Here is a 25,758-nt window from a genome sequence, read left to right as displayed (position 1 = left end):
TGTCCGTGTTACACCTCCATCATGCTAGCTTGACCTTTTCATTATGCCTGCCAGAGGCTACTGTGTACCCAACACTATTACCCTCCTTGTTTTATTTTGCTCTCTCAGTCACTACAGTGACATGAGAGCTCTCACTCGAGATGCCAAAGCCCGCTGGCTTCTCTTGATTCTTGTTTCGGTTTCTTTCTTGTTTCATTTTCCTCTGCAATCTCTCTCTCTTGTCATAAATCTTCAGCTGTGTTCTTTCATCGGCCTCAATCTATTCTGATCTTTTCTCTGCCACTGTATTTCTTCCTCCCCTCCCTGTTATAGCTCTCAAGTGCGAGTTGAAAAGACAATTACTGATAAAAAAAAAAGAAGAAAAACATGAAATCCTGAAATCTCATGTTTTTCATCTCACGTTCAAAGTTACAAAGACGATACTTGCTGCTGTTCTGAGATTGAAGCGTTGCAGCATTTACATTTCAAGCTGCAGAGTCCAAGGTTCCAGGCAAAAGTGCCTTTCATTACAGTTTGATCTAAATTGAAAAGAAAAATGGATTTGGCACTACTAAAGCAAGATAATTAAATAAGCAAATTGGAGCAAAGTCAGCGCTGACTTTAACAGTCATTTCATCCTAATCAGAAATATTGCACGGCTATATTACAACTCCAGTAGAAGTTTGGAAGAAACAGTCTCTCAGTTCATCATGCAAAATGTCTCAGGAACATATTGTTTCTAACAGTTTGATGCTTTGTTTGCTTTAATTTATTCAGCCCTTCTCCAAATCATTTACACACAGTCTGATGCAGCAAGCTCTATTTATTTCTGCTCCATTGTTAAACTGTAGTTTGAGTGTGCATCCTCATGTAACATTATAAAACATTAAGTAGTATCATGATCTCTAAAACTATGAGACCAATAAATCAATTATTGTCAATAAGGGTAAAGATTCATTCCTTCAAAAATCAATGCACCTGGAAGATTAATTCTCTCTTCTCTTTTAAAGGGGACAAATCATGCTCATTTTCAGGTTCATTCTTGTATTTTGGGTTTCCACTAGAACATGTTTACATGCTTTAATTAAAAGAAATATTTATATTATTCTCATACTGTCTGTATGGATATACCTGTATTCACCCTCTGTCTGAAACGCTCAATTTTAGTGCCGGTCTCCTTAAGTCCCCCTCCTGAAAATGTCCAGTCTGCTCTGATTGGCTTGTGAGAAAAAAAATATGGTGCACCTTTGCAAAGGTAGTTCACAAGCTGTGGGTGGAGATACTCAGATGAGGGTCGGTATATTCTAATGAGCTTGCATGTGACATACGAAGGGGAGCCAAATCTGAATAGCTTATTCAATCACATGTTATCTGATCTAGAAACTGACCGGTTTGTCTTATTTTGTGGGTTGGTAGGCACTCCAGATACCCAGATATACGTCCACAAGCACTGAGAAAGTGAGTTTTTCATGATATGTCCCCTTTAAAAAAGAGAACTGTGGAGGTGGTGGAGGAGTTTGCTATTTTTCTCACTTCATATTAAAAATGATACTAATAAAGCTAGTGTGGGAGTCTACCTGACCTTTCGTTTATTTTATTTTTATTTTAAGAGCTGTTAGCGCTGAGTGCATCACATTGTGTTTCCTATATAGCCTGTCATCACAAATTAGAAAAAAAGCAAAGCCAGTGTGTATAAAGGTTGACACTGACTGCCTTTGCATTTTTCTTCTGTCTATAGAAAAATCACGTAAGAGCAAATAGGTAAATGTCAAAGACATTTTTACTGTATAGGAGCTGACTGGAAAACCGGTATGTGTCTGTGTTGGAGAAGCTAATTAAAGATATGTCTTGGATTGTCTCTTGAGTAGATGCTCCAAAAAAATCAGAGACTTGTTGAATATCTACATTTGACTTAATTTGGGAGTTCTCTTACTTAATTTGTCATTAAAAAACAAAGACCTGCAGTAATTATGACACAGTAGGCTACATAGATCCTGCACAAGTATAACTACTGTAATATAGTCAGAGGAAGTTCATAGGTGCTATAGACCTTTTCAAACTTGACAACATAAACATTCTAAATAGGTCCCTTTGTATTTCCTGTTGCAATGTTTGTTAATGCAGTAGCTGACAGGAAGTAAACTTGGACCAAAGCTGTTGTCATAGCAACAGAATGGCAATTAAAAGGTCCACAGTATAGGAGGTGATTTATTATTTTGATGCAAGACATTTTGGGAACATTCCTCATCTAATATATTTAAGGAGTAGTGAAATAGTTTAAAATCTTTTCCTATTCTTTTAGTGCAAGACAAATATCATCAGTGAAGTATTTTTATGTACTAAACGTCGGAAACTAACACTTCAAGTGTATTGTAACATTAGTTCTAATCCATATTTGCATCTGTGACAGTGAATTATGACACTGTTGTCAAGCATTGTGCACTAGTTCGTAGAACAGCAGTGGACACTCAACATTAACATTTTTCTGTCATAACTCTGTAGGAACTGTGTGTCTGTACTGTACACGTGCATGCCCAGACATTATAACCCAAGCATGCAAACATCCAACCAATTATTGTAGTATTTTCTCTCTCTTTCTCCATCTGTTTCCTAATGTAATTCATGGTTTTCCTGCACAACGGTCCAAAATGAATCAGCCCATATGTTATCCATCATTGCCTCCTCCATATCTTTGTCATTTCCACCTCCAGTTTATTTGTTGGCTGTGTTTTATCATGCTCTCTCCGTTCTCTCTCATGTTAACATAGCCTCAAGTTGCTTTCATCTTTGTGCCACATCCAACATTCACTCAGTCAAAGTTTTAAATCAATCTGTCCCTGTCGACAATTACTGTACATGTCGGCTTCAAGTCAAAAAAAAAAAAGACAACTGCAGATAAATGTATGTAAATGTGTGAGGAAAACAGCGTTATCTCTGCCCGTTATGCATTATTGAAGCAGGCGTTTTTCACTCATGATTAATACAGTGTTACCCTGATGCGCTAAAAGATTTTCTGGAAACAAAGTCGCTCTCGTGCTGCATGCAGCTGATGCAATATCAATGTAGTCTAGTGGTTCAGTGTCTCTTGCTATCCTATGAAAACAGGCCAACAGTATAACTTTATTTCAGGACTGATATCTTTGTGATCTCACGTAAGCTTTTTATTAGAAGCCATCTTTTATGTTTTTATAGTTTTTAGTCATAGCGTCCGAAGATGGCCATCTAATACGTTATGATGGAAAGGTCTGCCACTCTGTAAACAATGTTGTTCTGTGTATAACAATTGTTGAGGCAGAAACAGTGTTGTGGTTTGATCCTCTGGGAGTGCGGTGTTGCCATCTTTCCACAAAAAATAATTGGTGAGGAAGATGGATTAATACTTTGGACCCAATAACCTCAACATGATTTTCTGCAGAGCATGATAGATGAGCAGCTTATGTTATTATGGCGATGTACTTAAAATTCAGTCTTTTCTATGAAGGTGAATAACCAGGTTTAAGTGCACAATAAGCTACTAAACTACTGTATAGTTTAAGTTGTTTTTTTTGTACACCCTCTTGATTGGTTGATTTGGTGCATTTATTTCATTGCATCATTGACACATGCTACATATATCGGATGTCGCAACGATCAAATGAATAATGGCCATCATGATGTTCGCCATCATCAAAGAAAAGCCAGCTAGCTCTAAAATGAAAAGCTTTTACATATTCATACAAAACAAACATCAAAATGAGAGGCACTTGGTTTATTTCCATTAGCAAACAATGCAATATAATAAAAAAAAGCACCACATAATTACAGCTTAATTACACATCATTGTAATTATAACAGCATCAAAAAGGTAAAAAGGCCAATAGAAGGCACTTTTACTTATTCACTATGAGAGGGGTCATTTTCTGCTGCCGTTGAATAATTAAAAGCATTTGGTGCCATTAAATTATTAAAAGCTCCTACTTTTACACACTTTAACTCCTCAGACTAAACCAATTTCATGTCAGCACATTTAATTCAAGTGCATGATAATTGCAGTCTGTGAATATAAATATACATAAATGATAATTATCTTTTGGTTTTACATATTAGAAATAAAATGGAGGATTGAATCATTGTCATAGATGAAGCTGATCTATGTGTGAATTTAGCCAACTGTCTTCTCTGTTGAGAAATATGAGGGAAGGATGAACTCTGCAAGATACTGTATAGTGGAGGAGCAGCCATTTGTAAGGCACAAATATTCCCAATATGTCTGCATTTGATAGAAAAAAAAACCAAGACATTAGTGTTGCTACTGAAATAAACAGTAACCTTGGTTTCAGAGCAGGGAACGTTCCATACACAGTGTGTCTGAATAAAGAGGCTTTCACCTGTGCAATGAATCTATTGTATACCAGTGCAACAGCCCTGCAACAAACACTGCCCAAAGACTTGTAATGTAAAAATTCTGGAGAAAGTGTTGAGTTTCATTCATGAAAGCTCAGCATCATTCTGGGAAAAGGCAAAAGTGATGTGACTCTTACTGTACTGATGCAATTAGGGCTGTGGATATAAACATTACACTGAATTTACCATGTTGTAGTAGGCTACAGGAAATTTCACCCCCCTCAATGTGTCTTTTTTTTTTTTTTTTACCCGGCCTTTATTTGTTCGTGCTGGCAAGGCCCCAGGCTATCATTTTAAACTTGGTCATTATTTGAATGCTGGCTTTTATATGTGAATTTATGCTACTTAAGTTTAGCAAAGATTTAACAAGCCAATACATTGGCATCCAAGGTGACGGGAGTCGATTGATTGATTGATTGAGGATCATAGACTGTATATAAGGAGTGGACATAGTCACCGTGACGTTACCCATTGGTTTGTGGACTGCTGTTTTGAAGCCTCAAGTTTTGCATTTTGGCCGTCGTCATCTTGTTTTTCGCAACCAGAAGTGACACGAGAGGGTGGAGTTAAGTGCAACCAACACTGAATAAGACATTTTTAGGCAACCAATGGGTTATAATTAACTTTCATGAACTGAAAACACACTGTGAAAGGGTTAAAGTTCTAAGATGAAAACACAGAAACTCCAAGACCGGACGCCGTTGTAGCGACCTGTCAATCACAAGGTAGCCACGCCCTAAAGCACTCTAAATGGGATCATAATTTACTAAATGAACATCATGCTGTGTTGAAGAAGACTTGAAACTAATGATTGAGTCCATAAACTCATGTTAACAATGTTTACTGAGGTAATAAATCAAGTGAGAAGTAGGCTCATTTTCTCAAAGACTTCTATACAATCAGACTTATTTTAGCAACCAGAGGAGTCGCCCCCTGCTGGCTGTTAGAAAGAATCCAAGTTTAAATCACTTCAGCATTGGCTTCACTTTTCAGATCTGGAGGTTTCCCACTGTTGAGGATACACCATTTTAATTCTCTTGACAACCACCCAAGTACAGTATACAGCACATGCATAAACATAGAGATGTGAATGAAGACTCTCAACCAGGAAGTGGGATAGAAACGAGGTGAAAGGCTGCATTATCTGCAGCTTCAAACACCAACACCCAGCCCACAGGAGCTCAACCTGAGTCTATTCAAATCTAGGGCTGCTGAGACAAAAACTCATCAAAGCGATTCTTTTATTACCCTGTGTCAAGTGCATCCCCCACAGCATATGCCTTCCTACACACAAACCCCAAGTCAACAACGGTCTTGCCCTAAATTTTGAAGTAAACCTCACCCAAAATGTCTACAACAATATGCAGCCACGTATGTCTTCAGAGTTGCAGACTGTGGTAATTACTGTAAAATACAGTGCTCTTTTACTCATAGTGAAACCTCCTGATCCTTTTCCACAAAGAAGTGAGCAGAAAAGCAAGAAAAGAAAGACATTTAGAAGCTCAGAAAATGGAAACAATCGCTCCAACATTTCACCAGGATGATGAAAAAAGAGCTTTTTCAATTAGATGTGATTTTGCCCTAAATATGCCTTTAAGAACAGGAATCAACTGCTCACCGGGGCATCTCAAGAACTACCGCTGTGACAGGAAATATTCCAAATGTGTCACCAGATTTGCATTAGGTGTTACATAATCCATTTCAAAGAGAATGGCAATACTAAAGGGGTTTCAAACTAACTTCCTGAAACACAACTTCCCTTATGTAAATGAGGTTACGGAAAGATTTGAGATGCGCGGGGGCAGGGTTTGGGTATGTATGCCTCTGTGCACAAGGGGATTTATGAAATCAAGAGAGCAGGAACGTAAGAGAAAATCAAATGTAAGAACAAGGAAAAGGAGAGGAGAAAATGTGTGTCAGAGGATGTGTGTGAGAGAGGGAGTTGGAAAGAGTGAGAGGGAGAAAAATTAAGTCCTCAGAGATTAGATCAGAAATAGACCGAGTATAACGGAGTTCCTCTTGCACAGGGAGAAGAAACACAGACAAAGCTGACTTTATTTACAGAGATCTGACACAAACCACAATAATTAGACAGCCCCTTTTCCTCTAACCTACTCTCAGTGCAGGCTGAGAATAGGATGATGAATATCTAGGGATGAGTGGTTCTTTTTGAAGAAGCGTGACAATTCGAGCTGATGAGGTTCTTGACTTGCAATCCAGCACAAGTCAGCATAAATAGGCTGCCACAGGCTAATACTGTAAGTAAGACTCTGGGAGCTTAACTGAGGACTCCTCACTAACACTTGTAAAATGAGTCCGGATGTGTTCATTTACACTGTGTTGCATCTGTTATGCATCGTTAGTTAAACTGCCATGGCTGGTGTAGAGAATGAAATATATCAGGCTCTTCTCATACACAGATCGCAGCTATACATACGAAAAGTAATGCACTGTAATTCGTATATACAGTAGCCTATTCCGCAAAATCTATTTGTATGTAATCCAATTGTGAATCAGGAAGTATAAAGAGCAGTAAGCAGGAGAAGATCGGAGTGGATGGCTGGGTTAAAAGGCACCAGACTTTCGTCCATGAGGCCGCTGTTCGTACCCCGTGTGAAACCAGAAGACAATGTTGATCTATTTGTCATGTAACTTTCGTACTTAAGTTACGCCACTTCCGGAGCTATTTTAACCCAAACCACAATCTTTTCCTAAACCTAACTAAGTAGTTGTGTTGCCTAAACCTAAAAAAAAATAATCATCTTTTCCTAAACCTAACTAAGTAATTTAACCTAAGTAGTTTTGTTGTCTAAACCTAACCAAGTTGATCTTTTACTTAACCTAACTTAAGTAGTCTTTTGCCTAAACCTAACCAAGCTGTTTCCTGTGAAGTCTGAAGTTTATTTTTAAAAAGTCTGTATGCATGTAACAAGTGGAAATTGACGTGTTGTTTTGTTGGACATTAGTAGAAAAACACACGAAAAATGAGGAATAACTTTTCATAAGGCATCATGCAAATTGTTCTATAAGGATACATTGAATATGTATATAAAGTCTTACAGACGCCAGCGTGCCTATAGCCAACATATCACCGTATTGCATGCATTTAAATAATGTTTCCAACACAGTAGTCCCAGGAAATTTACATCCAAGAAAAAAGACTGTGATATGCATGCGTGCATCGAGGGGTGAAAGGTTCCCCTCAAGGGTGTATTTTCCTGGTGCAAAGAGGACAGTTTGTGGGTGTAGAGTGAATCTATACTATATTCATACAGAACAGGCTTTGTGCTTGACCTCTTGCTTGCAAACAATGCAGCACAACTCAAGTCTGGGGGAAGGTGTTTGTGTGTGTGTTTCTGTAGAGAATAAGGAAACAGAACTGGATATTTATAACCTGAAGAACTGAATAGATAATGAAAGTTTGCACATAAGCAAATAACTTTTTTTTTTAACAGCAGACAGACAAAGTTAGAGACTATCTGGTAAACAAAGTGGAGCATTTAGCAGCTAAAGAGCTGCTCGACAACTGCTGCGGACTACTGTACTTAGGGTTTTAATATAAGCCTGAATGTCACTGTAGGAGATATCCATATTTGAAGCTCCAGTAATGGTTATATATATTTATATTTTTAACAAACCCCAGGCGTACAAAACCCTTTCAAATAAATTTCGGTTAAAAAAAAAGAAGCATGACAGTGAAGCTAAAAAGCTTTTTTTTTATCCTTTAAAAGCCTGTTGTTTTGTTAAAATGTGAGCTTTTCATCCAACAATGACATTTTGTCACTAAAGAAAAGCAGAAAGAGGCCGAGTGTTTTCCTCAAAGGCATTTAAGCTGGGAAGGATTGCAAGAAGGCGGCTATCCTCACACTCTTGAAATGAAAAAGCAACGCCAGCGAGACCAAATGAAAGGGACGGGTGGATGACAGAGGAAGGGAGGAGTTAATGAGGAATGAGGAGGGAAGAACACGATAAAAAAGAGAGGTAAGCTCAGAGAGAGAGAGGAGCTATAGTGGAAGATGATAAAGGAAGGAGCAGACAGATGGGGAATGGAGAAAAGAGGTAAAGGAAGCAATAGAGGAAAGTGAGGAGATGGAGGAAGGAGGGTAATCTGTTTATAAGAGCGGGAGGGGAGCATTATGCAGCACAGCGTTATTAAAGCTTTCACTGGCCCTTCATCACTGTCTCTCATCTTATCACTGTCCTGCCATTTGTTCTGTCTTATTACTCAGCTGCCTTATTATTTTGCTAAGAGCAATATTTAAATATTATCATTATGTGCTTTATTTGTGACATAAACATCCACATATTAGTTTATAATAATTGTGAGAAGTCCCTCTAAAATGATGTTCTCTAATCCATCTTTCCATGACAAAACGAGCAGCAGCGATTCGTAAATAAAGCTTTCTTCATTGCCTCAATCATCTGCGTACAAACTATAGTGCTGGCATTGCCTTAGTGTCGGATCGATGGCAGAACCAAGCAGGATCGTTTTTCCCACCAGCTGTTGAATTATTCAGGCCAGGACTTCCTCTAGGGAGATTCCCGCTCAGCCTGCCAGACAGACACAGCAAGCTTTGCAGCATGGCGAAGGAAGCTCAGGATCATCACAAAATTCCCAACAGCGTGGATTGTGCCATAGTCCGAGTCAACAGAGGTCAGGTAACGGGCAGCATTGCAAACGTTATGGTTAGGACCCTGACAAACTGCGGTTCATTGATCATTTATAGTTTGCGTCATCCGTTTTTGTTTTTTTGTGAGCTGCATGTGATGCAGTATGGCTTTTTGTTTTCAAAGTTGTCAGGTAACAGTGACTGATGCTGTCACACAACAGAAACGGTAAAACAGGAAACGGTATCACACTGTGTGCCCCTCCTCGATTGAACGAGTGCTGAGAAAGTCCCAGCTCTCTACATTAAATTTATGCTGGAAGTGAAAGCAACAAGATTCTTGAGATGAAAAGCCAAATGGAAATGAAAGTGAGCCCATACTGTAAAGATAATACCCTAAGACAAAAAGTTTTGAAACTGCTTCAAAGTAGGTCAGTGTTTAAATGTGTGATTGTTTCAGTGAAGTGGGTCACTGTAGAGAGAGGATCTCATTGTCGGATATCCCTCCTGTGCCTGCCGCTAAGACATGATGATGCTTTAGCTAATGTGGTACTAGCTCTCACAAAAACTGTGGCTCATTCACACCCACAACATGCAGCAGTCTGGAATAATATTGATACTGAGAGTCTACAGCCATGCTAGCAGCTCTATGAAGCTGTGTGCACATGGGAGAAGTTAGTCATCAGGGCTTTCTGCCAGAAAGGGTCTATTTTAACCCAAACCATGATCTTTTCCTGATCCTAAACAGGTAATTTTTTCCAGAAAACCCTGAATGCTAACTTCTCCATGTGCAAGCTGTGCTTGGACCAAGCGGCAACCTCTGGGGCTGAAAAATGAAGCCAACGCGGAAGTGCCAAAAACTGCAGTTCTTCGCATGGCCACTTGAGGCTGGCTCCAAAAGGGATTCTGTCCCCATAGACCCCGATGTTAAAATGCAGTTTTGGTCTCTATTTCCCCGTTCATGACAACTGTATGGGGGGTGCATTTTTATATAACTCACCTGTTTAAATTATATAAGGCATAAAGTTAGGCATAATTAAGGACGTGGTCACTTTGAGTGACAGGTGGATGCCGTACCAGGTTGCTAGCTGCCTGCTCTGCTGCATCAACCTGGTCCGCCTCAGCTCCACCAACGATCCACCTCTTTGGGTCATGTCTAGAAGGGAACCCGCAAGTTGGGGAAACTTAGGCATTGATCTTGAATAGTTAAGGTTAGGCATTGATCTGATTTATTACCTCAGTAAACATTGTAAACATGAGTTTAGATTGATCTCAATCGCTAGTTTCAAGTCTTCTTCAATACAGCATGATGTTCATTCAGTAAGTTATGGTCCCATTTAGAGTCAAATAGATCCTAAAGGATGGCATGGTTTAGGGCGTGGCTACCTTGTGATTGACAGGTCGCTACCTTGACGTTGTTGTTGGGACTTGCCTGTGTTTTCGTCTTACAACTTTAACCCTTTCACATCGTGATTTCAGTTCATAAACGTTAACTGTAACCTTTTTGGTTGCCTAAAAACGTCTTATTCGGCATTCGTTGTACTTAGCTCGACCCTCTCCTGTCACTTCTGGTTGCAAAGAAGTGTTGAGTTGCAAGATGCTGAACTCGAGGCTTTAAAACGGCAGTCCACAAACCAAAGGGTGAGGTCATGGTGACTACGTCCATTTCTTATATGCAGTCTAAGTCATAAACCAAACCATCAGAATACATGAGATTTTGACCTGATATTGGCGTTAGATGAAAAGACAGAATCACAAGTCATTAAAATTCATCATGTTGGGAACATGAAGGTTTGTACCAAATTTCAATCCAATCCAATTATTGTTGACATAATTTATTTCAGTCTGGACTAAAGTGGTGGACCAACAGACTGACAGACCAACATGGCCTTCCCTAGAGCCTCGCTGTTAGCATGGCGGCTAAAAACTGCAGAAATCCCCAAATAAAATGTAAAGCTTACAAAATAAGACTGTTTATAGCCTAATGATTACTGTGAGAAAAGAACACATTTAAATGGGTTTCAGGCCAATACTATCAGGTTTAGAAAGTGCTAGCATCACAGTTATACCTCGATGAGAGGACTAAGTTGTTTTCACGCACACACGCACACACACACACATCCGTTATCTATTTTCCCTCAGGGCATTGGTAGCTCCATAATCAAATCCAGTTATCTCACCCACACACTTTTCACACTTCTCCAGCCTCGCTGTACCACACAGGACGATCCTGCCCAATCATCCCCGTCCTGCACTGGGGGGCACAGAGCCAGGGCTGAAATAGCACCGCGGGCTGAGAATAGGCAAACAATCTCACATCTACTCCTAGGAGTGAACTCAATCGTGCGTCACCCACTACAAGATGCCGACTGGCTCATAGTTTGTAAAACTGGCATTATAAATGATGACGGCATTAGATTGTTCATTCATTTATCAGTCACACTTGTGTAAAAAAAAGTTTGATTCATTATAATGCCTGAATTTATTTTTATACTTTTTTTGTGGAATGTCAAGAAATCCCATTCCACAGGTACAGTATGTGAAGGATGTGCAAATTAGCTGTCATCTCGAATTACAACACTCATATTCTGTTTTGACAAATAAAGCTAAAGCCGCTGCAATGATGCCTCCAAATGAACGTTGTGCCTTCAGCTTTTAAATAGCGTCTTCGACCAAAAAATCCTACAGTATCAACATAAAACACCTGTGGTTAAATTGAACACATGATATACGTGTTGGTAAAGAGCTCAGGGACTTTGGTGGTGAACTGCGATGTTTGTGCTCATTGGCTCCATCAGATGCCGATAGGGAGAAATACTGACAGATCCATACCCAAGGCCACATACCTGGAGCAATGTGAGCTCATTAGCTGAAGCGTACCAGGTATCATTTCTAATTTAAAGCACCACAGACTCAAATTACCATCACATTGTCAGGAAAATATGTTCAAATAACCATGATATTATTATTGGAGTATGTCAAAACAAGCATATAATTCTTTATACACTGCCACCTTACCTAGTGACGGATACTATTCTCGACCATTGACTGTATATAAAGATGGACGATATGACAGCTCCCTAAAAGCGAAGCCAAAACATCTGGATCGCCCCCTAGTGGCTGGTTGCAATATACAGTAGGTCATAAATCCGGCCTCCTTTCCATGTTAGCCATGTCCCCATGGCCCCAAGTACATGTCAAATAAAATGTTTCCCAAAGATGATTTCTGTCATTTTATGTATCACACTGATGTATGTTCAAGTGTTCGTTTTTCTGATAAGTTTGGTTTTAATTAGTTATTTGATGCTATAAAAAGGGGATGAGACATCATGATTGACAGCTGCTCTGAGAGAAGTAAGAGCTGGAGGCTCGGGAATTGTACGTGAGAGGAGATGTAACTTTAGCTTTCCCTAACCGTCACCAGTCTGTGTAATAGAACATGTCAATTTGATAACAAATGTAGTTATAGAGATATTATGGTTAGTTGTTGTGTATTTCTAGCCAAACAGTTACCGTGGTGCTAACGTGTGGCATACGCCAACAAGCTGTGGCCGTACTCGGCTCGTGATTGGCTCGGGCGGGTGTGTGGGTGGGAACTCAATACCCCGGCTCCAGACCTCCCATCACTACTGCAGACTATGGCTCTAAGTGATGTCAAAATCCCAAGATGGCAGCTCCCGTATCCGGGATATCACATTTAAATATTCACATTTGTACAGCTGAAGGAAGTGGAGATGCGTCTTCTATTTATATATACAGTCTATGGTCTTGACACCAATAAGCATTCTTGCTGTTGCTCCACCAACGACTGGTTCGCCGGCATGCCTTTCAAAACAAATTAGTTCATTGTATTCCATTAGGATGCATCACGTGTAGCGTACGTGGTTCTAGTGCGGCTGAAATCATTCTAATTGCCAGGTGATGCTAGCTGTCCACAGCTGTGACTCACCTTCCTCAGTAGCTCTGACTGAGAGCATTGAGTTGCCATTAATCCATCACATATGCCGAGGATAGATGCTTCTACAGCTGCACAATGGGTGCAATTCATCTAGCTAAATGACTGTTCATGCACCAGTGTTGGTTATCAGAGGGTTTTAGTGCATTGTATTTTCTATGTTTTTCTTTAGATTTCAGGCAAACAAAATAAATCTTTGGCAGGTGTGTCTATGAGAACTTACAAGATATTCATCATTTGAAAAAAAGCGACACTATGATACCTCTGCTGGAAAAGGTTTTTTAGATGCAATTTCACACATGTTCAAAGTACTAACAGTGATTTATTGTGACACAGAGAGCGCAGCAAATCTGTGATTTAGGGAATTTAATGCGTTGTGCATATCTTGTTTTTCACATTGATGACTTATTTTCTGACCTTGCATTTCTGGAAATAAGTATATGCGTGTGCATTCACTCACCATAGTAACAGCACCTACAGTACATCGAAAACTTTTCTGCATCTGGTCTCATGAACGACAATAACGGTGCCAGTGGATGCAAGCTGCAACACGTTTTCATGTCAACTTGTCACACACTGCCGTTTTGTCACGCCCCAGCATCACATTAGGATTTGGCATCAAAACCATTTACCTAGGTTTAGGAAAAAATATCATGGTTGGGCTTACTAAGTAACTAACTACTAAGTTTAGTAAAGTGAAAATGAAACTGAATTTTGATGCTGAGTGTAACGTGAAAGTGAAACTTAACGCACGGGACACTAACAGCGGTCTCCTGGATGAAAGCCTTCTGTTTGTTGGACCTATCCACCTCCCTTCCCGCCCGCCCTTAGTGTGTCTTTTCGCTTTTTAAACTACGTCACCATACTTTCTCTGAGCGTTTACATTGTAGTTAATGGAAAAGCCTGGTGCGTCTCATACAGGCGCTAAAGGGTGCCTTTGTACGGCGGTATCAAACGGCACCAGCCATGACAAAGCATCGCTATTTTACGCCCTTGGGGAGGGGCGTGAGAACGGGCTGGTATCTCCTCACCAATTATGAGAAAAGTGAAGAAATAGTAATTAAGGCTGTTGTTGATCACTCATGTGTAATGATCTCTAAGCTTTACACAGGTCATCTTATACAAATACTGTGTGCATTTCCTCCACACACTGTATTTATTTGCTGTGAGTTCTATGAAGTTTAGTGCCTGCAGAGACGTGGCCTCTTAGCTTTGTTGGGTTTCTCAGTAGCTCCAACTGAAAAGCCAAATGAATCCAATTACGCTAACGAAATAAGAAGACTCAAGAGATAGCAATCCCTCAGTCCAGAACAACTTTGATAAAATGCTAATCGGGGAGCCGAGACATGCGGGTCACAGACCCAGTCAGATGTTAATAGTGGCTCCTCCAATTAGACCGCCGACTCAGGCGACCCGTGATTCTCCACACGCAGATCAAACGTGTATAAACACTCATCAATCCCTGGCCTGAGGGAAAATCGAGAAACAAAGTTTGGTAGTAGGAACAGTGTGTTTTAACTTGTTTATATACTAACAGTTTTGTGTTATTCCAACCCATTGCTCCTAACCAAGATGTGAAAATGATGGTCCTATGATCATGATTATGAACTTGTTACTATATCAAATTATGCCTATAAGGCTTCCGCCATCGTGGAAACATCAGTACATTCCTGTGGTGACAACGTAGACACAAACATTGGAGCTTTTATCCATCGCAATAAAGCTGGCTGCAACGTCGCTGATAGCACGGGGGCTTGAAAAGAGCGATAATAAAAGTTTGATGCCACACGACACTGAAATGATAAAAAATGTAATGGAAAACGTCTGGCTTACTTTCACAAACAGGAAAACTGCTTTGAAGGGTAGCCTTTTAGGATGTCAAAAATGTAACACGGCAGCCGAATATCTAATAAATTATTAACCATAGTGAAAAGATTCCTCTTTTTTTTCTTACACCAGAAATCATTGCTAGGATGTATTCAGGAGTGGAGAATAACTGGAGGGTGAATGCATTTTTTGGGGTGTTTTTTTGCAAATGAAATTAGCTTTGTGAAAAAGATCCTCGATGTTATTGTAGTATATTCATGTTGCTCAGAGAAAACTGTACTTGACAGGCAGTTTGCGAGGCAGTCTGAGACCTCTGCTTCACAGAAAAAGTTACATATCAAGGCTTTTAGTACCAAATAGTGCCACAGACTCCATCCCCAAAGTGAAATTCATTTTAACCTTCTAACAAGTTTACTGGTCACAGTCTATTTTAGCTATTTGGGACATAGACAGAGGGAGAGAGGGTGTGTGTGTGTGTGTGTGGGGGTGTGTGTGTGTGTGTGTGTTTAGGCGGTCGTCCATTTCAGTCCTTCACCGATAAATTTGACTTTGTCTTCCCATGACTCCTCTGCTCTTGCCAGTCAGCCAGCAAGCCCGTCAGTCAGAGAGCGCAGATCAAAGCCCCGTTTCAGCCACTCAGCCACTAAAGCCAGCGTGACAGTGAACCATCATTAACACACACAGAGAGCGACACCCCCTCTTCCTTTTGGACTTAATATCACTTATGCTCAGCCGCCGTCGACCACAGCCTCACCACGCCTCGCTTGTATTCAGGGAGAGTCTCTCACCCAGAGCCGGAAGATACGAGAGTGATGCAAGTGTGCAGGATGGAAGAATTTGACAGGAATGAGCCAGTTAATTCTCAGCAGCAGAGCCAACCGAGCTGATTATAGAAGTAAGACGCTGACAACTGAACAGTGCTGCTGTCAGGGTCGGAGGGAATTATCGGGTGTCGGGTGACGAGTGACGGATAAAAATCAGCATCTTTATAATATCATGGTAATGAGAGGATAATAATGATTAATAGCAAAGATGGGGACATTTTGGTTTTCATTCATATAAAACAAGCAAGTAAAGGGAAATATTTCTTTTAAAGTGTCTTGACATGTGCATTTATAATCCTTTCAGCATGCCCTCAGTCCACTTTATTGATTTAGTGAAAGCATTAGTCACAGTCTGTCCGTCAGTGTACAGACGGCGCTGAAAGAAAGGCATTTAAAGAGGCAAAAATAAGCACTGAACTGTGAAAGATAGTAAATCGGGCTCAGAAATTATGTTTGCTGTCTGCAATGCACTCACCCAAGGTGTTAGTAAGTAAGTAAAATAATTGATTGGTTCTGCCAGGTCAGGAGAAGAGAGTGCTTCATGCCATAAAAGCATCCAAATTTCTTTGTGTAAACAGTTCCACACGGACACGCCAACATACAATATGCTGTCTGTAGATCAATGCAGTCTTTGGAGGCAGAAAAAACAACAGTTTTGTGAGCAGAAACTCTGATGCCTATTAAATATGCACGGCTTCCAAGCTTCATAAAGTCTTTTAATTTGTCTCCCCAATGAACCGTGTTGCTGTTACAAATCAGCCATACACACACAGTGACCACACAAACATACACAGTGACCACACAAAGCTTTCTGCAAAACAGAGCTACCAGCAAAGCAGAAGAGATGGAATAGAAAGGTTGTGAGCTGCTATCACCAGATTTTGTGTGATGTCCCCAAGAGGCCAGGTCTGTGCAGGAGACAGTTGGAGGCAGAGAGAGGCGGACTCATCAGTGTTGCAGGTTTAGAGTGTTCCATGTTCCCCGATGCAGCTCCAGCTTAATAACACTGCAGCTTATACAGAGTGAGCCTTGAGAAGTAAAAGGCCTCGACAAGAAAAAAAAAAAATCCTATAAGTGAAGACTGTTTAATTTAATGCATAAGCTATAACCAGATGATTCCCACAGCTGAAGACAAATGTGTGTGTATGTGAGCAGTGTGAAGAGCCAGTAGTATAGTAGAAGTGGTAGTGTGATGTCCCTTATGGTTGCACAAAGCTTCAGGCCAAACAGCACACCATCTCTGTCTCTTTTGGGGTATTTGAGGGGTTGTTGTTATATTATAATTTCCAGATATTTGTCTTAACGACTGATATTTGTCTATAGAAAATAAAGTGAGCGTTTTGCTTTTGCTCCTTTGTTTTGTCTTGCTTAATTTAGTCATTCAAGATTCAAAACTCTCTCTTTTTCAGCTGTTTTTCTCTCTTCTTTGGTCTTTTTCCTACTTGCCCAAACTCGATATGGCTTAACTAGCATGATTTCCAAAGTATTAATGGAATATTAATGCTTTGGAAATTATGCTTCAGAACTTTATGTAAAATGTAGGCCTATATATAACTTCTGCATTCATTTCAGAGTTTTTGGAAGCCAATATCATCCAGGTGACTCCTCTGGTTGTAAAAAGAAGTCTGATTGTATAGAAGTCTATGAGAAAATGAGCCTACTTCTCACTTCATTTATTACCTCAGTAAACATTGTAAGCATGAGTTTATGGTCTCAATCGCTAGTTTCAAGTCTTCTTCAATACAGCATGATGTTCATTTAGTAAATTATGGTCCCAGTTAGAGTCATATAGACCATAAAGCAGGGTATGCTTTAGGGTGTGGCTACTTTGTGATTGACAGGTCGCTACCATGTCATTGTCGGGTCTGGCAGTTGTCAGTGTTCTTGTCTTACAACTTTAACCCTTTCACAGTGTGCTTTCAGTTAATGAAAGTTAATTATAACCTTTTTGGTCGCCTAAAAATGTCTTCGTCAGTGTTCGGTTGTAATTAGCTCCACCCTCTCCTGTCACTTCTGGTTGCAAATAACCAAGGTGGCGACGGCCAAAAACCAAGATTGGAACGGCCAAAATGCCGAACTCGAGGCTTCAAAATGCTGTCCACAAACCAATGGGTGACATCACGGGGACTACGTCCACTTCTTATATACACTCTATCTCTGCAACACAAGAACAACTTACTGCTTTATGTCTATGTCTTCTATCTACATGGATCATTAACAGGTGACTTTTTGACTGTAACTTGTAAAAATGTAGTCTTTTTCATCAATATTTGAGACCCTCTTCTCCTAACTTGTCTAATTTTCATGATATACTGTAGCAGTTGTGAACGGACATGTTTGCTAGTACCGTTTGTACCTTGTAATTTTGCAATAGTACTGCATCAGTGTATTTTTTTTCTACGTAGGTCCCCCTTAAATGCAAATTTGTACTGCTTCACTCGTCGCTAACGGTACCCAGTAAATTATTTCCTTGGTTTCCTGTAGGTACAATATATTTACACTGTAACTTAGGGGCTCTTATCTACAGCATTCGAATTATAATTTCAATGAGGTTTTATCAACAAGCCCCACTGTGAGTTGCTGGGAGTGTCAGTTCATTTAAATTGTGCTTTCCCTGCAACACTTGGGTTTATTTTGAAAGATACTCATGCTTCTCATTTGCTGCTTATGTTCACATTTCACAGAAATGTTGCATCACATAAATGTCTTGGAGTCACCTGTAGCCCCTGTGCTGTTGGTGATAATGAAACTAAATCACCTGCCAAGAGCAGAAATTTAACATTACTATCACTTTGTCCATAGGTGTCCATAGGTTTTCTCTCGAAACATGCCGGCCTCTCATTTGCATTCCTTAATGAATTCACTTCCCAGTCCTCCAGTTACTGTGCGATGATGAACATGCCTACCTCCATATGTTTCCCATCTCAGCCTGTCTTTGTTTATCTGCTCCTCACCATCCACACCATTTTCCCTCTCTCCCTGCCTCTCTCTATATCTCTCTCTCCGCACCTAATTTTCTCTAAGTCAGTTAGGCTGTGTGGCATCGGGCAGCGTGCCCAGTCTGTTGTGCCAGCAAAATGACTGACGGCATTTGAGTGTGTCGCAAAGGGACAGCGAGAGGTTTATCTTACTTTCGGTGGTGGTGGTGGGTCATCTGCAAAAGATAATTATGTCGCAGATTGCAAAGCTGAGCTCATGTGTTATACACCACATTGTTCATATGGTTAATTAGCTTCGATGGTGCTTGCAGTGCGGTACATATTCACACCAAAGTGCTCAAACCTAGAGAGATGTGATGTGAAAGAGCATGAGAAATCAGAGTGATGATAAGCCGTGGCGTTGGATCTCCCGAGGGCACATGCTTTCATATCTGTCCCAGATCCGTGAAGGAAACGGGGGTCCTCATAAGCACAAAGCCGTATGCAAATGCAGACCATCCAGATATTAAGCAGAGGAATTTAATCATAGCAGCACATACAATGCAATGCTATGCCTGCACTTAGGAAACATGATGAGAAATCCACGCTGTTAAGGAGCAAAGCACTTACTACAGAAATAGAAACATTATATCACTACCACCACCCACCAATTAGCGTGAAATTCAGCAGCTACAAGATCCATCTTCACCCTATTGAAGATTTAAGATTAGGTGTCACTCTCAAGAAAAGGACAATCCATTAATGGTTTAATTGGTTCTCTCTGCTCTGAGTTAAGCCGATGTGAACTTTGACCCACCGCCTGTTGACAATTACACCTCGGCCTCCTGACCCCTATTTGTTTCCCATCAGCCCCTTGCACACACATGTAAGAGCCAAGATGCATTCAGTAATATTCTTTTACAACCAGCAGATATTATATAGCCATGTCTTGGGACGGATTGGGGTCTTCTTGTCAGAAAAATTTGCACGGAAATTTATAAAAACTGATTTTGTGGATTCCTATGAATGTTGCACACCCCTGTGCAACATTCATGGGGGGAGAGAAAATTTGGACGGACCTCAACTTCAGCGTATTTCCGCCTGTGGAATATATATGTTTCACCAATGAAATCCTTTGTTCCAACTGATCGCTGTCATTCTGCACGTGCTTCTGTTTGTTGGACGGAAAAAGTGTATTTTCGGAGCAATGGACGTTTTTTGGGGGGGGTAACGGACTGTCGGTCAAATTCGCTTTTTTCGGTCAAATGGGACATTATTCGGACTACTGGTGTTTTGGAATAACAATGGGCCGTCCCCTTCTCAACACCCCAATAATGTACGACAAACACTACTACCCCAGCAACCAAATAAAGGACAAGATATTGCTTGAGGTCGCCCAGCAGCTGGGATACGATGAAAATGGTAATGTAGCTGATATGCTAACGTTATATGTTGGTCACGGAATGGGGCTAGCCACAACAGCTAACGTTAGCATCAAATTTGGGGTGGGATTAGTTTATGTATTGTGTAGTTAACGTTAGTCCCTTAGACATTCTCTGTCTCGATAGGTTTTGCTGCGTGGAGTGGACACAGCACTATTTAGGAGGAAACTCATTTGTCCTCATTGACGAAAATGGAACACGGCAACGAGGATAATTCGCACCAGAACCGTTGTGCATAGTTGTCATGCAGAAAATTTACATTTGGATCTTACCGTATTCCCGCACCGCACTGGTGAGAAACGTCTTTTAGGCCCGTCCAGAACGGAAAAAATATTCTTAACGTGCATTGGATGGTATATTTTTTATTTATCCAAATGGTAAGAGGAACCTTTTGAGGATTCTGAAAATACCTCCTGGGAATGAGACCGAGCTGTCTATAGTTGTGGTGAAATGAAATTGAAATATTGGCTTTAGAAGCACAGAAATCTGGTTGCTTGGTTATGCGGATTTGTTGCATTGGCTGTGCAGCCTCCAGCAGTAATGCCAGGTGAGCTCATTGCTTATCAATATCGCTCTCAGCAGCTGGTGCTCCTCCATTGACTGACCTCTTCAATACACAAACCAGACAGTCTCTCCTCAGCTGAGACCGGTTAATGGCTGTGGGCCACATTAGACACATAAGTACTTCTTTATGATGTTTGAAACGGGAGAACAGACTTTGACTTGCTTGTGAAAGGCAACGGAGGGATTGAAGAAAGGGCTGAATAAGGAGACTGTGACTTGGCTTTGTGGCTGTAGGATTTTACACCTCCGCTTTCGTGTCCACATGCCAATTGTACCCTTCCTCTTCCCCTTAATTTCTCCCCAGGAAGCCGACACATTGACTGACAAGCCCCTTGGGAGTGTAAACACCACTTTAAGAAAAAACCACAGGTTGGATTTTGGCCCCACATACTCCTCTTTCTTTCTTTCTTTTTTTTTAATGTCAAACTGTTTCACCGGTTTTCTATTTCTGACACAACTGTAGCTCCTGAAGGCCAAGCTTTCCCACAAAACAAAATGTGCTGGAAACGACACATCCAACATCGGGAGAGATGTGAACATAGTGACAGACGTATCCCAGGGACTGTCTGTTCACATATAAAGTATGGTTGGGGTTAGGCAACAAAACCACTTGGTAAAGGTTCCAATCATGAAATCAAATGCACAACTTCCATTAGCACTGAACAGATTGCTAATGCAGAATAGCTCCATATGAATATAACACTGTTTGGGACTTCCTGATACCCAATTTTTCAGTCTTCTAACCCCCCTAAATGGAACACAAACCATTTCCTAACATTTGCCCCCTTATTTTACAGATCCAGCTCCCACCCGCCCCTTTTCCGTTTGTCATTGGTCCTGATAATAATCCGTTGTCAAAAGCAGGGGGTTTAGCCTGTAATAAGGGGTATTAACCCCAGAGGGAACAGCTATCATCAAGGCCTGGAGGTTTCAGAGAGAGCATGTACATACTGACAAAGGGAGAATAGCGATGAAGAAGACCCAACAGGGTGCCTCTCCTCTTGAAAAGGACTCTGACTCACACAACATCTGTACAAAGGATTTGGAGGATTTGTGAGGCCTTGAACTGTTATTAGAAGTGTTTGGATGTGACAGTAAGATTTAGCTGTTGATTTTATTCTGTGTGCCTGATCCAGTAGCCTACTATTGAATATGTGTTAAAACACCACAAGAACAACAGTGCATGTAGGGAAATTGGAGGTAAGGTTGTGAGAACCACCTTCTGCATACTTGAGGTGTCTTTTAAAGGAACAGTGTGTAACATTTAGGGGGATCTAATGGCAGAAATGGAGCATATTATTAGTAAGTATGCTCTGAGAGTATAATCACCTAAAAATAATAATCGTTGTGTTTGCGTTACCGTAGAATGAGCCGTTTATATCGACATAAGGAGCGGGTTTTCTCTTCACAGAGTCGGCCGCCATGTTTCTACAGTAGTCCTGAACGGACAAACCAAACACTGGCTCTAGATAGGGCCATTAACGTTTAGGCGTCGGCCACCGTAGTTCTCCTACACGCTTGGCACACGGGAGAAGTTTTAATTGGTTGCAACCTGCAACCTCACCGCTAGATACCGCCAGATCCTACACACTGCAGCTTTAAAGCTCACTAGGCCACAATTCATTACAATCCTGCGTCAAGCATGACCACAGTAAACCCACCTACTGATCAGTAAGCTTGTTTAGAGTATGTTACATGTATATTTCATATTTAAAATTACAGCATAATTACTCCCATTTCATGTAAAAGTTTGAATCTTGCACGCAACAAATGTATGCTCGTCTTAGACAATCTCCCTCAGCCTTTCTTGCTCTTTCTGGCTTTTCTTTCTCTCTCTCTCTCACACACAAACACACACACACACACACACACACACACACACACACACACAAGGGGCAGTGAAGCAGGAAAGAAAAGGCATCAACCTTCCCCTTTCGATTAATGATGTCTTCTTCCCAAACTCCTCTTCTTTCGGGTGGGAAGCATCTGCATCACTACTCTGCCTGTCTCCCTCTTTTTCCAACACACATCAGCACATAACCACACACACGTTCTTTGAGAAATCATTTGCATAAATGCAGGGGGTTGTCAGAATAGGACTCATCATTTACCTGAATGGCGCTTAATTGCGCATCACCGAGGCATGTAATCCCAATCGCCTCATCGTTACAAGCTAAATAAAACCCCACAAAATCCGAAAACCATGCAGGGCTCTGACTGGTTAAACCCAACACTTTGCTAGCCGTCCTTTCCGCCTGAAACTAAATGGATTCTCCACTATCGCCCACCATTTCCTACACAACACAAACAAGCAAACGGTTGTTCATTCAGTAAATTAAAACACACTCATTTCTTGCCAGGGTGTGTTTTTTTCTTCTTCTCTGAGCTGAGAGATGTGGCTGCGAGCTTCTCTGAACGTCAGAAAGCCCATCAATAATGCACACATAGCTTGTTATAGCTCAACTCACTCTGCTTCGATGGCACACCAACCTAAAACCCAGCATCAAAGACCAGAGAGATGCTGTCTCTCTCTGTGTGTGTGCATGTGCGTGTGCGTGTGCGTGTGCGTGTGCGTGTGTGTGAGAGGAATGCGAACACATGCCAGCACTGGATGTCAAAAGGCGTTGAAAGCCTTGACTTAAAAACCTTTCCTAATGGGAAGGGGAGTGGGAAGTGAACACTGAACAAGCGCTGAAAGGTGCAGGAGGATTTATTCTCTTGAAGTGTACTTTCTGAAAAGGAAAATAATATTAATAAAATAATAAAGAATGTGACTGATTGAGGTCATGGACACGGGCACTGTGTGAATGTGATGTAAACCTTTGAATCTTTAACATCCAGTACTTTGTAAAGCATCGATAAGCTTTCAGTGGTACTGAAGTCAGTCAGTGGTTACAATGGATACAACATGGGCTTCAATATGAAGGAGGCTTCTGTCTGAGAAGATGTCACACAGCAAACGATGTGTCTAACATATAAGTACCATTGTGCATCTACAACAAAAGGAAGATAAACCAGCCTCAACCAGCTGCACAGAATCCTATATTTTCACATGTTGTGACTTGAATCACCCACCATTCAAATTTGTTTTTTTCCAATAAGAAGAGCTTACATTGCTCATGGTGCACACACAATTGTAAAACGTCAGCATGCATGAGTTAATGTGTAATTCTGCACATCTTCAGACCTTCTTTGTGATGTCAGAAACGCCTTCAATGAGAGGTGATTTTAACTTTTTGTTCACAGAAATGCACACAAATAATAAGGAAAAATAAGGAAAAAAATGCTTACTATAGAGAGCCACCCACCATTAAAATTATTTTTTTTCCAATAATAGGAGCTTACATGGCTCATGGTGCACACACACCTTTCCTTTCCCTAATTGTAAAACGTCAGCATGCATGAGTTTTTAACTTTTTTTTCACAAAAATGCACACAAATCAATCCCATAATAATGAAAAATAAGGACAAAAAATGCTTACTATAAGGATTCTTTGCAGAAAGATTGGATAAACAACTTCTTGAAGTGAACTAAACCATGCAGACTGGTGTATGTATATAGCCTCTGTCTCCACCCAAAACCTGCAGCTCATTATTTTTATAAGTTGTCTCTATTTATTACTGATCACCCTTCCAGCTGCAACAATCTAAATCCCACAGAAAAAAAGATTGGGCGTTGTCACAACTTTTCCACCAGGCAGTCAGTCCTCACATCCAACTTTTCCTCACCTGCAGGAGACGGTGATTTCTACTTTGGTGGCGGGGATGTTTCCGGTGATCGGGTCGAAGTCGTACACCGAAGACATGTCCTCCAGTTTGTCCATAACGTCTCCCTCCATCATCTCCATCTCCATCGCCAGAGCGGCGCGCGGTGGCTCGGGTCTGATCCGGGATCCGCACAGCCGGGCTCTGACGGAGCGAGAAGAGTCTCCGGTGACTCCGGTGACTCCAGAGACCAGATCAGAGACCAGACGGCCTCCGGTCCGAGTCGGTGAGGCAGCCACTTCACAGATGTTGGAGCTGGAGGAGGAGGGATAGTGGAGCACTGAGTGGAGTGGACACCAGCAAAGAAAAAAAAAAGAGGCAGGCAGAGGCGCACTTGGTTAACTGTCCATGCAGCGTGAATAAAAATCTTTAAAAAAGAAAATCTGTCTATCTGAGATGACTGTTGCGCCCTCACATCACATGGAGAGGTGGTGGACTCTCTCTCTCTGCGCCTTGTCTTCGGTCTGTGCGCACAGCAGAGCGTGTGAAGAGAAAAAGGCTCCACTCAAACACACCCATCCTCCTCCTCCCACACGGAATTACACTCAAGACCTGGCAACCCTGCCAATGATGCCCTGGTGCTGCTGCAGCCTCAGTGTCATGTTAATTTAATTACGCACTTGTGCTCTTTTAATATTTAAGACTTAATTTGAGGTTTGGTGGGGAAAATGTAGCGTGAAATCCGTCACAAAAAAAAAACAAACATGAAATAAAAATCAGCTTGTCATAATGGACACTTGTGAGACCCTAAAGCACATGGTGGTGCTGAGCGGTGGTTGCAAAGCTGGGGGTCGGGACCCCTCCAATAGGTCGCAGGGTAAATCTAATGGACTTGCTTTTACTTGACAAGCATACTTTGTGATGTGCTATTGTGTGTAGCTGTGTATTGTGCGTTTTGTATGTTCTTTCTTGTATGACTGTAGTATGCTTCTTTGTTTTGACCTGCCAAGGGACTACAGATGTGAATTATTTTAAAGCTATAATCTGGTACGGTGCATCAAATGGTGACATTTATGTTTTAAACTGTACATGGTCCCTTTTAAATAAAATAATAAAATAAAATAAAGGGCTTCAAAGATGGGTAACATGAATATATTGCTTCTTCAGTTTATTTCTTATAATAATAGCTTTATATTTTCATGTGAATTATTATTGGATCGTTTTTTTCTATCTCCCCAGTTAAAAAAAGCATTCATGTAAATCAGTCTGAGAGGGAGGGATCACTTGAACTGCTCTCAGCCAGTCACAAGTGGTCTCAAGTTTGTTTCAATGGGTCGAGTTTGTAGAGGGAGGAAAATATTTCAGTACCACAGCAATGGACAGCTCCCAGAACAAACCAGCTCAATAAAAGTGAAAATACAGCAGAGAAGTATCCAGAAACTTATTTATCTTTTAATACTCACTGAATAATAATAACTGTGCATATTTAAAGCTTCAGTAGGAAGAAAGTTTTGGGCATCATTGGGCAAAAAAATCCATAATATCCTTTAAGCA

At 40.9% G+C, this 25,758-nt stretch overlaps 1 protein-coding gene and 1 long non-coding RNA gene across 3 annotated transcripts in view; one reads left to right on the top strand and one right to left on the bottom strand.

The window, feature by feature from the left end:
• The window catches only part of cpne5b (copine Vb), a 137,626-nt gene extending 113,263 nt beyond the window's left edge, over nucleotides 1–24,363 (bottom strand). For both annotated transcript variants that reach the window (XM_074630415.1, XM_074630423.1), the window contains exon 1: nucleotides 24,229–24,363. In XM_074630415.1, the coding sequence (XP_074486516.1) occupies nucleotides 24,229–24,353 (125 nt within the window). In that variant the 5' untranslated portion in view covers nucleotides 24,354–24,363. The remainder of the gene's footprint in view (nucleotides 1–24,228) is intronic.
• Nucleotides 1,309–25,355, top strand: LOC141764819 (uncharacterized). Its single transcript, XR_012593312.1, has 2 exons — nucleotides 1,309–1,437; nucleotides 24,235–25,355. It is a non-coding gene; the product is annotated as an uncharacterized LOC141764819 (long non-coding RNA).
• The last annotated feature ends 403 nt before the right edge of the window (nucleotides 25,356–25,758 follow it).

The sequence above is a fragment of the Sebastes fasciatus genome, chromosome 1, assembly GCF_043250625.1.
Source record: "Sebastes fasciatus isolate fSebFas1 chromosome 1, fSebFas1.pri, whole genome shotgun sequence".
NCBI classification, from domain to species: domain Eukaryota; kingdom Metazoa; phylum Chordata; class Actinopteri; order Perciformes; family Sebastidae; genus Sebastes; species Sebastes fasciatus.
This window is presented reverse-complemented; position numbering and strand designations above follow the sequence as displayed.